General features: G+C 43.0%; 1 protein-coding gene across 1 annotated transcript in view; it reads right to left on the bottom strand.

The window, feature by feature from the left end:
* The window catches only part of HYDIN (HYDIN, axonemal central pair apparatus protein), a 438260-nt gene that overhangs the window by 229098 nt on the left and 195372 nt on the right, over positions 1-13790 (bottom strand). The window contains 5 exon segments of the mRNA XM_025199799.1: positions 1975-2127; positions 6474-6638; positions 7650-7785; positions 10778-10878; positions 13088-13323. Coding sequence (XP_025055584.1) covers positions 1975-2127; positions 6474-6638; positions 7650-7785; positions 10778-10878; positions 13088-13323 — 791 coding nt within the window.

Below are 13790 nucleotides of genomic sequence, written 5' to 3' on the forward strand. Positions count from 1 at the left end.
GGCAGCCCCAAGGTTTATGATTTAACTTCATTACAGTGTTTCAATCTGCCTAATAAACCAGAATTTTAAGGATCCCGAGTTGGACATTTGTAGCCAACACTTTTAAACATGCTTGATGAGGCTTTAGTTTTGCACATGGTGTGGACAGACAAAATACAGGTACTCCTCACTTAACGACATACCTGTTTAACGACCGCACGGACTTATGACCAGCGAGAACTGGTCGTAAGTACGAGAACTTTGGTCGTGGAAACGGCAGCGCGGCGTCTCAAGCCAAGGCACGCAGTATCAAGGGGCGGCTCCTCGCTTATCGACCAATTCGCTTAACGACCTAGTCGCAGGAATGGAACTCGGTCGTTAAGTGAGGAGTGCCTGTACATCAATGTAATCAGCATACCACCCATTTAACGAAGTAGCAGACAGACAGAATACATCTCTAAACTGAGGTAACTTTACCCAGTCCAGAGAAGAATTAGCCCTGAAAGAATCAGGTGTTATTCTTTACTGATACAAGGTCAGGTTTCAGCTGTCTGATCCCATCCTAGGGTAACCTAGCTCACCGCATACAACTGAAACAGTGTAGTAGCACATAGCACTTCAGGGCAACTGCACAATCTATTCCTGATCCTGGTATATTTTTACATTAGATTGAAATAAGAGTGTAATTATTTTAGAGTATATGAATGTCTGCCCAAACCCAGTTGGACACAACTTCACAGATAGTGGGTCTAGTTAGGCTCTATCAAACTCCTCAGGCCATATCTAGTCTGGATTTGGGACTCTTTAGTATGGAGAAGAGAGGGCTCAGGGGGGACTTGGTGTTAGCCTGCAACTTCATAGGAGGGGTACATCGGGACCTGGGAGAGCATCTGTTCACCAGAGCTCCCCAAGGGATAACAAGGTCTAACGGCCATAAACTCCAGGAAGGCCAATTTAGACTGGATATTAGATAAAAGTTCTTTATGGTGTGTGTGTGTCCAGGGTCTGGAACAAACTCCCCCCAGAGGTGGTGCAAGCACCTACTTTGGATTCCTTAAAAAAACAGCTGGATTTATTTCTTGCTGGGTTCACTTGATCCCAGCTGACTTGCCCTGATGCCAGAGGGGTGCTAATCAATGTGACTATCTTTTTCTGATGATATTCCCCAAAGACATGGAGATACTCTGGGATACTAGATTCCTAGTCTTCCCGTGGGGTGCTTTGGTGAACAGATGTTCTCCTAGCCCCTAATGTTTGCTCCTTATATACTTAGCTGCCACTAAGTCCCCCCAGAGTCTTCTCTTTTCCAGGCTGAACAGTCCCATGTCCTTCAGCCTCTCCTTGTATAAACTCTAATCATTTGTGTGGCCCTCCTTTGGGCCACTACAAAATACATAGACCCTGTATCAACTTCTTGGTTGTTCACTGTTTGTATAGTTTAATGTTTAAACACAAAGTAGCTTCTATTCAGTGACCCAAATGCCAAGACCCTCAGTACATGTAGAATCAGTATACATCCAGCTCATCTCCCCATCATTAATATGCGGCAGGTCTTTCATGTCCCATGTAGCTAAAGCTCTGTGCACAAAGTTGGAGCACAAGCCAGAAGTCATGTGTATGGCCCCAACAAGAGAATCTATGTGGACAACCTTTTTAGGAACAAAGAGATAAGATGTCCTCTGACTTCATCATATAGGTACATACACACAAGTAGCACAGCTAAACTCCATGAGCTACCTCAAAGGCAAGAGCATGATTATAAAGATGGGCAATGGCCCAATTCTGCTCTTACATACTCTGTGACATTAATGGGGGTTGCCCAGGTACAAGCAAGAGCAGAACAAGAGCTGTTTTCTTGGTGTACAGTCATGCACATTTTGCTTTCTCTTTGAGATAATTTTGAGAAGTATGCATATAAAATCAGGTCACAGGCTGTCACAATCAAAACATTCCAAGTCACATTTTCATTTCAAAATAGCCCCACAGCACACTTACCATCTGTGCCCGAAACCATGCAGGAATAACAGTCTGATTAGAGAGGTGGAGTGTCCTGGAAATATCCTTTAAAACCTGGATGTTGCCGAAATCTATCTGAGCGGGATACACATAGATAACTGGGCCTTCTCCAGTACTCACTAAATGGATCTTCTGCTCCAGGAAACAGGGAAAAACAAAAATATGAAAGGTTGAAAAGGAACATTTCATTCACATTATATTTCTTGACTGTAGCTGTGTTTGCAGTCCCTCAACACAACAGATTGGCAGGGGAAGAGAAACAGATCAAGAATTTTAAGTGATCTTAATGTGAAGGTTAGATTAGTAACAGCTGAAGACAAGGAAATCTATTGCCCTGTGTTTGCCTTACTCCACCATGCCATCCACATTTGTTCTCCAGCTTCTCCTCTCCACCTATTCGCCTCTTTCTCCAGCCCATCTCCACCCATTCTTATTGCTCCTTCACATTCTCCCAATACTTCCCTATAACTTAGCTTTTCACTTGTACAGCATTTGTGTAACTTGGGAGTAACTCAGTTAAAGTTGATGGTTACACTAGTGTAAGCAAGGACTTTAAGTTCTCTGCTGTAAGAATCATGCCTCCTATTTGTCTCTGAAGTGTGCAAAAGCATGAGAAATTTAAATGGTACCACCTAACTTGTAGATTGCTCTTCTGTAAATCTGCTGTCCTGAAAATCTCAACCTTGATGTAACCAGGTTTGTGCTCCAGGGGTGGCTGCAACGCCCCCTTGTGGCCATGAGAACCTTAAGCTGCTCCAGCTCTATAGTGCCTTCCCCTTCTTACTTTTCTGCCATACCTTGATGTAATTGTTTGATTGGAAGGGAGGCTGCCTAATGGGTCCTAAAGCAGGCCCCAGATGCCAGCTGGTTCTTCCTGGCTCCTGTTGGTCTCCACCCTGCCCTCATTAGGTGGGCCCTGATGGCCTGTCAGTGCCCTTCCCCAGGGCACCTGTTAGCCTGAAGAGCAAATCATGGCCTCCAACCTCACCAACAACCATGACCATGCCTCACAGGTGATGTCACTTAATAATTTTGGTGGGTACTGAACCCCAGTCTGATACCTGGACACCTCAGACCTTTACACCTTGGTCGGAGCTTCACCCTTCCCAGCCTTAGCCCCTTTTCTCTCGCTGGTTTCCTTAACTTACGCCTACTGTGCTTAGCCTGGCTTCTGGATTCCAACCCTTGATTGCCTAATTTGGCTTTGTCTTTGCCCTGTCCTGGGAAATGCACTTGCTGAGCCTGCTTGTGTTCCTGGTCCCCTGACCCTTGTCTCTGTCCTTTTGTGCACAGGATCCCCTGGCACTGGCTCTGCTCTTCCTGGGCACTAGGCCCCCTGGCCATTGTCTGGCTCCTGCCCAAGTTCGGCTTCAGCCTTTCTCGCTTTCTGTCTCTAGGCTCCAACTGCCCCCTCAGACCTAAGGTATGCCCTGAATGAAGGCCCCTAGCAAGGTCCTAAACATTGACATGACCCTGGCACTTTGCTGTAGATAAAACAAACATCTGTGCCCCTCAGATGCCTGGCTATGGCCCCCACACACTCCTCTTTCAGCCATGCCCAAACCACTGGTTGAAACTGGCTACAACACAAACTAAATCCCTTCTTGGTTTGAACATAAACAATGGCCACCTGCCTGCAAAACAAGGCCTCCCCTTACCCTAGGTAGTATCCCTTTGTAGGGCAACAGCATTCTGCTTGCCTTCAAGATAGCCCCAGTGACAGCTAAGAGCCCTCCTGCATTGCTCCTGCTCTGGAGCTCTTGCCTGGAGGGCCAGACTGCCTCTCCTGACTCAGGGCCTGTGTTTATACATCTCCCTGGCCTGGCCTCCTTTTGGTCAGGGGACTTCCTGAGCTGTTGCAAGTGTTTCCTGATTTAACTTGCGCGCTCAACCCTAGGGTGACGTACTGCTGCTGGCCTCTACTGTAATGATACCTTGTCTCCCCTGCAGGGCTCTAGCCCAGCATGCTACTGTAGCACAGCTGGTTAGGCAGTATTTGTAGCAGGTAAATCCCTGATCCCTGACAGCTCATAATGAGCAGCTTTCCCTGCCTGAGGCTCTTCATGCTGCTCTTTCACCCAAGTGTAACAGGAGCCTTCTGCTCTTTGTTACACTTGGGTCAGACCAGTAGAACAGAGAGGTTGAGTAAAATGGTGATACATATTCCAAGTCATCTTCCCAGTGAATGAAAGGCAACTAATTATATCAATAGTCTTGTTGCACTAGGCTACAGAGTTCATGGGCTCAAAATATCCTCTTCCTAAATTAGAATAAAAATTTAAAAAGCCCAACTGCTGACAAGATGCCGTGGAAATCAGAAAGCAAACAATATTGCTTAAATGCTAAGAGACAAGGGGCAGGATCCAGTTTTACTTTATGCACCCAAATAGCATTAACTTTGGCACCCCTGCCCAGATTGCAATGCTATTCAATGTGCAGTGTCAGTGCTCAAGTAGCTATTGAGCACAAGCAGTAGACTGCACTCTGGCATGACAAGTACATGGCTCTATACATACACATACCTCAGTGAGTACAAGCCCTGAAATTGTTTGCAGGTACAAATGCATGGCTAAGTGTTAGATGCCAGAGAAGGAGAGCGCACCATCCATGTTTCATCCCAACAGCCGAGCAGTTAGGGAACTCATCCAGGAACTGGGAGGCCTAGTTTAAGTGCAGCCAGAACTTGCATGTTTCCTACTTCCCAGCACAGTGTTCTAATCACTCTGCCATAGGTAAGGCATTATCCACTAGGGCTGTGTGAAATTTCACCAGCAGTTTCATTTCAACGCTGTTTCGACTCGTTTTGAGTTCGAAACAGCAAAATTGAAATGAAACAGAGAGCTTCGAAACAGCCTCGAAACAAAACAAAGCAAGTTGAAACATTTAGAAAATTTCAAAACGTTTTGAGTTTCGACGCTCAAGCTGGGCTTGCCTGCAAGGAAACAGAAACTAATGTAAGGGAGGGGGAAGGGGGGGGGAGGGGGAAGGACTGCTCTCATTATTGACTGTGTAGCTGGCCAGTGACTGTGATCCTTCCCTGAGGTCCCTTCCAATCCCAGTGCTCTGGCGAAGGGATGGAAAAACTGCATAAAAGGCAGCATTGTTTGAACTGCCCTGCTTTCTGTCTTGGTGTCAGTTGAGTGAGGGCGCACCTTAACACACACACGAGTTTTGCCTGTTAGCAGCTAGAGGTGCAGGGCCCCAGAACCCAGACTCCCCCTGCACCTATCTCCTTAACAGATGGCAGGCTTCGTGGCCTCAGCAGGGCCTAGCAGGCCAGCAATTTTCACCCCCCTGTGCCCCAAGACGGACACAGTCCCACAAGCACCCATGTCACGAGTTTTGCCTGTCAGCAGCTAGAGGTGCAGGGCCCCGGAACCCAGAACCCCTACACCGATTTCCTCGACAGCTGGCAGGCTTTGTGGCCTCAGCAGGGGCTAGCAGGCCTGCAGCTTTCACCCTGCTGTGCCTTAACCCACACAGTGTCATCCATGTCATGAGTTTTGCTTGTCCGCAGCTTGTGGTGCAGTTTTCCCCAAACCCCTGCACCTATCTTCTTGAAACTTGGCAGGCTTCATGCTGTGAGAAGAGGCTACCACTCCTGCAGGTTTCATCCAAATCAGGACAGAAATGACAAAGTTATAGGCTGTTTCAAGCTTCTCCATTATAGCCTATGGGCAAAACATCAAAACAGCCTTGAAACAGCAAAACTGTTTTGACAAAACGAAACAGAACGGCAGTTTCAAATCTAAATGAAATTTGAAAAGAAACGTGGTTCCGTTGAAATGCAAGTCAAAATGGAACAGTGCTGTTTCGCACAGCCCTATAATATCCATATCTCTTCTTGAAATGGAGCCATTGCATCTTGCCTTTGTTCATTTATTCAATGAATACTGGATTGCAGGAGAGAAGTTTCTGCCCCCCCTTGGAGCACCCACCCAGACTAGAACCTGTAGAAGTAAGGATGAACTCCCTTCCTGTTGATGAATTCCACTGAATCCCCTTTTGGACTATAGAAAAGGGAATACCAAAAGACCCAATTTATCATCTCTGCACCATGCACTCCTTTATAGGAAATGATCTTGCAAGGACTCGAGCTTCCTCCACTCCTTTTGACTTCAACAGAAGTGAAGAGTCCTTGGCACTTCCAGGATTTGTCCCTTATTCATCTTTTCTGCAATCCAAGTAGTCTTGGTTTTTTCAGTCTATCCTCATTATTGATGGGGACAGTGCAAGTAACCTAAAATTACCTAAAGTGATATTGCAGTGGTATTTACATACTAATTATGCAAGTTGCTGTTACCCTAGCTTTTGATGTTGCTGGAAAATGCCTGGAATTGCAAAGAACTTAAATGTTTCAATACAAATATATTTCATGAACCATAAGAACAACAATGGCTGCTGCCAGTAGAGACCTTCACACTCCCGAGGGAACATTAATTCAAACCAACAAAAGACATATTTCATTATGGTCTTACCAGTGGGGATTCTTTGCTCCCAAACACAGCTATGTATGCAGTAGTGTCCTGCTCTCCAGTCACCTGGGATTCTAGTGCTAAAGGGATTTCTACAGAGCTGTGAGGCTGAATAATACCACAAGGCACAGGACTGGAATACAAAACAGTGGGATTCTCCTCAAATTCCTGCACAAAGACATAACCAAAATTTGTCTTCATAATTACTTCTGTAGAAACTCTCAATTTCTGGATACTCTTTTGGCAAGCAAAGTCCATGCTAATGCTCAGTAGATTTAGTCTAATGTGTAGTAGCATCACCAAAAAAAAGTTAATCTGTGCTAATGTGCACTAGGGCTGATTATGGCACATAAAATTAGTACCTGTCATTACAGGTACTAAACTTAATGTGCTATAATTACAGTGCATTAATGAACATGTAGATGAGCCCTAAGACCCATTTCAAGCATTATGCATATGCAGGTTTCGTTAGAGAAGATTTGCTCAGTCAAAAGGAAGAGAAGACAGATAGTTGTATTTGCTGGTACCTCAGAAGATACAGGACAGCATCAATGTGTGGAAACAAAAAAGAGTAAGGAAGTACATTTTTGTTTATGATCCTCTAAGGCTGTGTCTGCATGGTAAAGTTACTGGGTTTTTTGTTAAGAATTCCTAATTAGCCCACCCAAAACACCACACAGTTGTATCTACGCTGCTTCCAGTTAAGGAGGCAACCTCCTCTTGGACAGGATCTAAAGAGGTATTACGAGCATCAGAGAGTAAGAAGCAAATGTTACGGGCTACATTCAATGGCATGGTATTGTACAGATAGTCAAAAACTGTTCTAAACAAAACTAAATAGACTATAGTATGAATTATTAGAGCATGCCAAGGCACACACCACCAGCTATGGGCTCAATTATCAGCTTTCATCCCTATTCCCCTATGACTTTTAACCTCTCACAGAAAGACACCCCTGCTGGAGATATAGCATTACATCTTTAAATTAATGACTCCTGATTTCCATGCTGTGAGATGCCCTTTCAAGTGACCATGTAAGCCCAAAGACCAAGGATGTTTGAGGCAGGAAACACATGGCACTCAGAGCTGCCTATCATTGTCTAATCTGGAAATCCTCCTCCCATGCTCTAACAGTCCCATGAAAATGGCCAGAGATAAGGGAAGGATGAGATGACAAACCTGAGGGAGAACTCCATAGCATGCTGAAAGGTCGTTGTCATTTATGAGTGTCACCATTTGCTGGTAAGGGTACTTCAGAAAACACCGCCCAAATTTCACAACAGGGTTAACCACATGGAGCGGTGGAACAACACATCTAGCCAAAAAAAAAGCATTATATATACCCAGAGAATAGAGAGTTTGTTTATTCCCAGAATATGGTGAACGAAGCATAACACATTTGTCATTGTCACATGGAAGCTTTACATCCATAAGGCCATTAATCATCTTAAAATTCTTTTTATTCACTTTTTAATCAACACCCTCTACTAAAGGACATACGGGGAATCAGCTATGGGTCTCTACACAACAGTGCTCCATCAGTGCCAGCAAGCATTCAGGCAGGGTATAATTTCTCAGCCCATGGCCTTGCTGGCATGCTGAGCTTCCTTACAGAAGGTCCCTTCACACAAGGCCTCTGAGGAATCTGGCAGTGCCAGCTCCTCCACAGCAATGCTTTCATGATGTATTCTGAGCCCTTATATAACAGTGCCCTGACAGTACCAGCTGGGGCTCCAGCCATGTGAAATCCTTCCCAAAAGAAACAGACATAATGACATTAGATAGGACTTGGGGGGGTGCAAGATTCCACACAGTATCTGTATAATAGTAAATTGCTGTTCTCTTGCAGACTAGTGGCCTTTTCTATAAATTAATTATCTGTCATAGTCACAGTTGAAAAGAACTGCCACATGATCTTACCACTGTAAATGATCACCCATTATCAGTTTCTATAGCTATCTTGATCTTTCACTTAAATAAGTTTGAATATTGGTCATTCATGTTTTCATCTATTTATTTCACTTTACAACAGTGCACCAGCCAGTGACAAGAAGTCTTTGCTGAGTGAGACAGTGAGTGCCATTACCAACCCCCTCATCTCTTAGTCTGTCTCTCAGCCCTCTTCAAATTCCTTGTCTGAAGCCATTTGTTATCCTCACTACTTCTAAGGTGCTAGCAGATTAACAAAAGCTAGCATGCCAAAATTCAAAAATGAAGGAAGGGAGCCAAATGAAGCCAGGCAGTAATTCAGCCTGTTGAGCTTCTGCTGTCCACTTTCAACAAATCTCCTGGGATCTCATCAAATCTTTTTTCCCCAACCAGCTCCCTAGAGTTTCATGAAGCTAAGACCTCTAATCACCAAGTCATTTCTACAATCAGGTCCCATTAGCTCCTGTGGACCTGGAAGGCCTACATGTCTTTTGTACGTCTTATCTTTATGCTCCATTTTGGCACTTTATCTCTTTCACCTGAACTAGCCTTTTCTTCTCTTTAGCAGAGCTCCACATTTCTAGCATACTGTGATAGACAGTTGGTGCTTCATGGAAGGGAACCCAATCAACTTCTGTACACTACGCCAGGAGTGCTTTTAAGAAAGGTTTCCTCTAAGCCAAGCAATGGCCTGGGAACTTGGTTAATGCCCAACCAGATTTCAACTTCCAGCTTAATGAAGCATTATTAGTTAATTAAGTATAGCCAAGCCTATCGAATCAAGATCTTAAAAGAAAGTGGTCACTCTCAGCGAGGAGAGACAGACAAGTTCTGCTGAGCCATTCTGCCCTACAGGGATCCTGAGACTGCTACTGAGAAACCAGCCCTACCTATTCACTTTTATTTTGCATGTGCTGTTTGCCAGAAGAAGTTGTGTAACCACTTATGGCATGTGCCCAAAGATGCTCTGCCAGGATCTCAGTCTCAGGCATGCCCCAGAGAGTGGTTCTGGGCATGCCTAGCCCTGCTCTAATAGGGACCATGTGACATTTTTTCAGCATCCAGTGCATGCAGAGGAGGCTTGTTTCTCAGCGGTGTCTCATGATTGCTGTGGAGACACTACAGAGATACCCCAGCAGTCAGGACCAAAAGCACAGGAACTACCCTGGCTTACTGTACGGTTGAGGCTTTTTGCTGGCATCCATCTGAAATAACCTGAAGTTCCTGCCATAAGATCTTGCTTGGAAAGGGTGGCCTTTGTTTCTTTCTGCGCTTTTTCTTGTCTTCTCATTCTGCCTGTGGCCCTGCATCGCCTACACATTATCTTCTGGATCATTACACCAAAACATGAATCAGGATTTAAGACTGATTTAATGACAGACAAGAAAATGCATTAATTAACAAATTGGGGCTCAGAGACCCCCAGGGTATTGAACATTATGTCCATTACTGTTCCTATATGACAATCTCAAAAATTATCTTACAGAACTAACTCCAGCTGGGACTTGCTAAAGCACTCAGTATTGGCTAAACTCCACTGTCATTGACAGCACTTATGGCAGCATGAAGTCTGTAAATCACATACATGCACATATATAGATGTATGATGCATGTCTGTGCATATTTTTGGGTGTATAAATGATTAAACCAGATGGCCAAATACATCACTGCTGTAATTCATGGAAGCTGACTGAGTTACAATGAGGCTGAATTTGCCCTACAGAATCTCCCTTGGAAAGAATGAACTCTCACTTAAATGTGCGATGCCAGAAGACCAAGAGGACTAGAGGAATGCTGTTGAACTTGAGCTCTTTCTTTAAAATGAACAATGATTTCCTTCTGTAATATCTTTAATTTGTTCTTTCTTAATAAAAATTCACAATTTGGGCCTAAGTCTCTTCTCTCATGCTTTGCATGCTAATCGACTAGTTAGCTTCATCTCTCATTTGGTTGCCATTCATGTCTCAAACAGATTTTCCACTGCAGGGAACAAATGTACCACTTTTGTTGCCACCCCATTCAAGTATAATACTTGTGAAGAAATGGGATGGCTGTTGGTTGCTTGCACCTTAAATCTGTAATGCTGCATGTACTAAAAGTCAAGCCAACAATTAATATGATTACTCTTCTCGTTCTGAAAAATGTTCATGGTCCTTCCCTTATCTATAGGACAAGTGCTTTTTTGTGTGTGTTGTTTTCAATATTTTGTCATTCCCCTATCAGATTTAGCTTTAGTGCTCAACTATGCAGAATAATCTCATTAATTTATGCTTATTACTTAGGGATGAAAGGCTAAATCCTGCAAATTGTGTATATGGCAGCACATTGCAGGTAAAATGGGGACAAAGGGGGAACAGCTGCAAGCAAAGTACCAATACCTTGCTGTAATTAGGAGGGCTAGCACTTCCTCTCCAATGCCATCTATGTCTACCACCAGCGCCGTTTCATATTTCTTCACAGTGTTGGAACATAAGGTCACCTACCAAAGGAAAAGAGGAGCAAATATTTTATTTTCTAAAGTGCTCTCCCTCTTTCTGTCAGTGTGATAATTCAGTGAACTCTAGCATCCCCTGTTTTGGATTTCTGGAGATCAACCACTGGGTAACAATTTGTTGAGTAAGGCTGCACTAGTTTACATTATCAGTGATTCCCAATGGTGACTCTTTGGACTATCAGTTACTTAGGTAGCATTTCCTGGGAGTCCATTGATGAAGCATTTTGCAACAAAAGTTGTAAAAATTTGGGAAATGTAGGAGCAGAATTGGGAGTCAAGGGATTTTTCAATAAAAACACCCATGTAATAGAAAACTCCAGAAATTAAGGCTTTAACAACCCAAATTATTTACAGTATTTTTCTCTCCCTCAGGATGTTCATTTCAAATGACAATAGTCATTTACACCAACTTGAAAAGTTATACTACTGCAAGTATATTACTACAAGTATAAAAATAAAGTTATATTACTGCAAGTATATTACTGTTTTTTCTGCAAGTTCTGCAGTTTGATACCAAGTATTGCAGGGCTGATTTAGTTTGCTGTTATTTAAGCATGAAGCAGATCAAGGAATCAACCCTGGTCATTGTTGGTTGGTCAAGCATACTGCTTCTAAGTACCTTCCACACTGCAAGCACATCAGAGATGATCTGTATTGCTAAGGGGTTTAATTCATTTTTTTTAATTTGCTGTTCAGTGAAAAAAGTAGTGCATGTGTCTGCTTCACTTCTTTGGGAATGAGTTAAAATTCCATGAAAAGCAGATTCAGTGTGAAATATTCAGTGAAGAAAAGAAAGTTCCTAAGCAAATGCACCCATTTGTTACTTTTTTTTTTTTGCTTTAGGCAGTAGAATGATGTAGCTGAAATGCTGTACACAAGACCCTGGCTGGTATTTGGCAGGTGGTGAAGATGTTTATAGGCAGGCTCCTCTGTTTTTATACAGCAGTGATTCCAGGCTAGAGTTCTACTTCTTACCAGGCTGCAACAATGGCTCACCACACTGGTATATGTTCTGTCTTGATAGGGCATGGTCATCTGGTTCATAGTCTCATCAGTCCCAAGTGCTCTCTGAGAAAATGCTATCGCTGTTTGCAAAGCCAAGCTTGGGGACAAAGTGAACCTGCACGTTTATCTCCCCCAAAGTTTGAGCTAACCCATAAATAGACCCAAGACTCTCCCTAACCACACTGGTATCATATTTTTGCTGAAACATCCTTCTGAAAAAAGATCCTGACTTTCCAGTTAATGTTACAGTTAGGGTAGAAATCCATTCCTGCTGTCATTCTACAATTAGTCTGTGTGCTGACACCATGGATAAATCTGGCTCATGAGTTTCATTTCACTATCCAATGAATTAATTTCACAAGTCAAGAAGGATATGAATGAGACTTGTACCACATTTTGGCATTTGGCAGTTATACCCTAACACTACTCATTGCCATGAGACTGAGATAAAGTCTTTGTTTTCCATGTTATGTAATAACTGATCAGTTGCAAAAATGAATAAAACAAGAGGACTAAGCTTTTTTCAGGCTTCCATGGGACTTCAAGGACTGCCCTTCACCCATGGACAGTTGCAAAGGAATACACTATGGTGGTTTAACAGAAACAGGAAATACATTAAATTCATTGTCTTTAAAATCAGGAGACGAAATTTTGCTCTCAACCATGCCACATTAAAATAAAGAAAATTCACGTTAATATAATTATTCCAGATTTATAATGAGTTATTGACAGAAAAATTTGGCTTAAGAGCTGTCAGGAAAGCTGAGTGCCTTAGCTTTCATTGTCCCTGTTAGAAATCACTGCTTTGATTAAGACACTATTCTGTGGTGAAAATTAAACTGAGAAAAAAAGCAATATATTTTTTTAAACACAAGTCTCCTTTTTTCCAGTTACTACTTTTTGTCCTAATTCTTCTTCCTCTTACTTTAAATCAACGACCAGCTGCTCTCAGAAGTTCTGTTGACCTATATCTGAACACTCGTTAAGAGTTTTTGTGGTTAAAATTCATGGATACCTTGCAGCTTTGGAAACCAAACTGGAAACAGTCAAGCTTCTTTTTATAACCGTGGTCAATGAAAACTGTTGTTTTACTCATATTATGCTATAACCTAACAGTGAAAAAGCCCTGTTTTGAATTTTATAAAGCTTTACCTCCACCTGCTGAATAGTGGTTTGATGTACATTGTACCTGGATGTCCAGGAATCCTTGAGGACGGATGGTCCCACTGCTAGGCAATATGGTAAATTCCTTTGGCTTGACATTTCCTTGGGGTCCCTTCCTCCAGGATGGTCTTGTGATGTCTGAAATCTGAACAAAACTGGTAACACTTGGATCGCTGGGGCCATCTCCAGGGATACGAAGGTTAAAAGTCATTGGAACCAAGGATGTATTACAGAGGCAACATGATAATGTACGAGGAAATCCTATAAAGTAATGGCACCAAATATAAGTTTATGCATGAACTATCCCTTGCATCCTAGAGTCTATATTTATGATAAAAACTGTACTTGGAATTTAGCTCTTTTTTATTGTAATTACAGCTAACTGAGAAGCAAAGCAATCTTCAATCAATAATTATCTTCAATCAGCTTCTTTTTACATTGCTCACAGAGGTTGCTTCTCTAGAAATACTACTTTCCCTGTTGCTGATCACCAAGGCCACTTGTACACATGACGGGGGTTTAGTCCTCTAAACTGAAATGGTGATTTTTTAATTGTGATGATTAAAAACCCACCATTTCAATTTAGGGGCTACCATCACTGTGACAGTGAGTGGCCCAATTCTTTTTTTTTTTCTTCCCTTGTGGAACCTACCTGCCTCTCCTGAAGTTGGGGGGAGATCTGCCACCAGGCCACAGACCCTGAGCTGTGGGGGGCCCTGGTCTTTCCC

This window comes from Alligator sinensis, unplaced genomic scaffold, assembly GCF_000455745.1.
Source record: "Alligator sinensis unplaced genomic scaffold, ASM45574v1 scaffold203_1, whole genome shotgun sequence".
NCBI lineage: Eukaryota > Metazoa > Chordata > Crocodylia > Alligatoridae > Alligator > Alligator sinensis.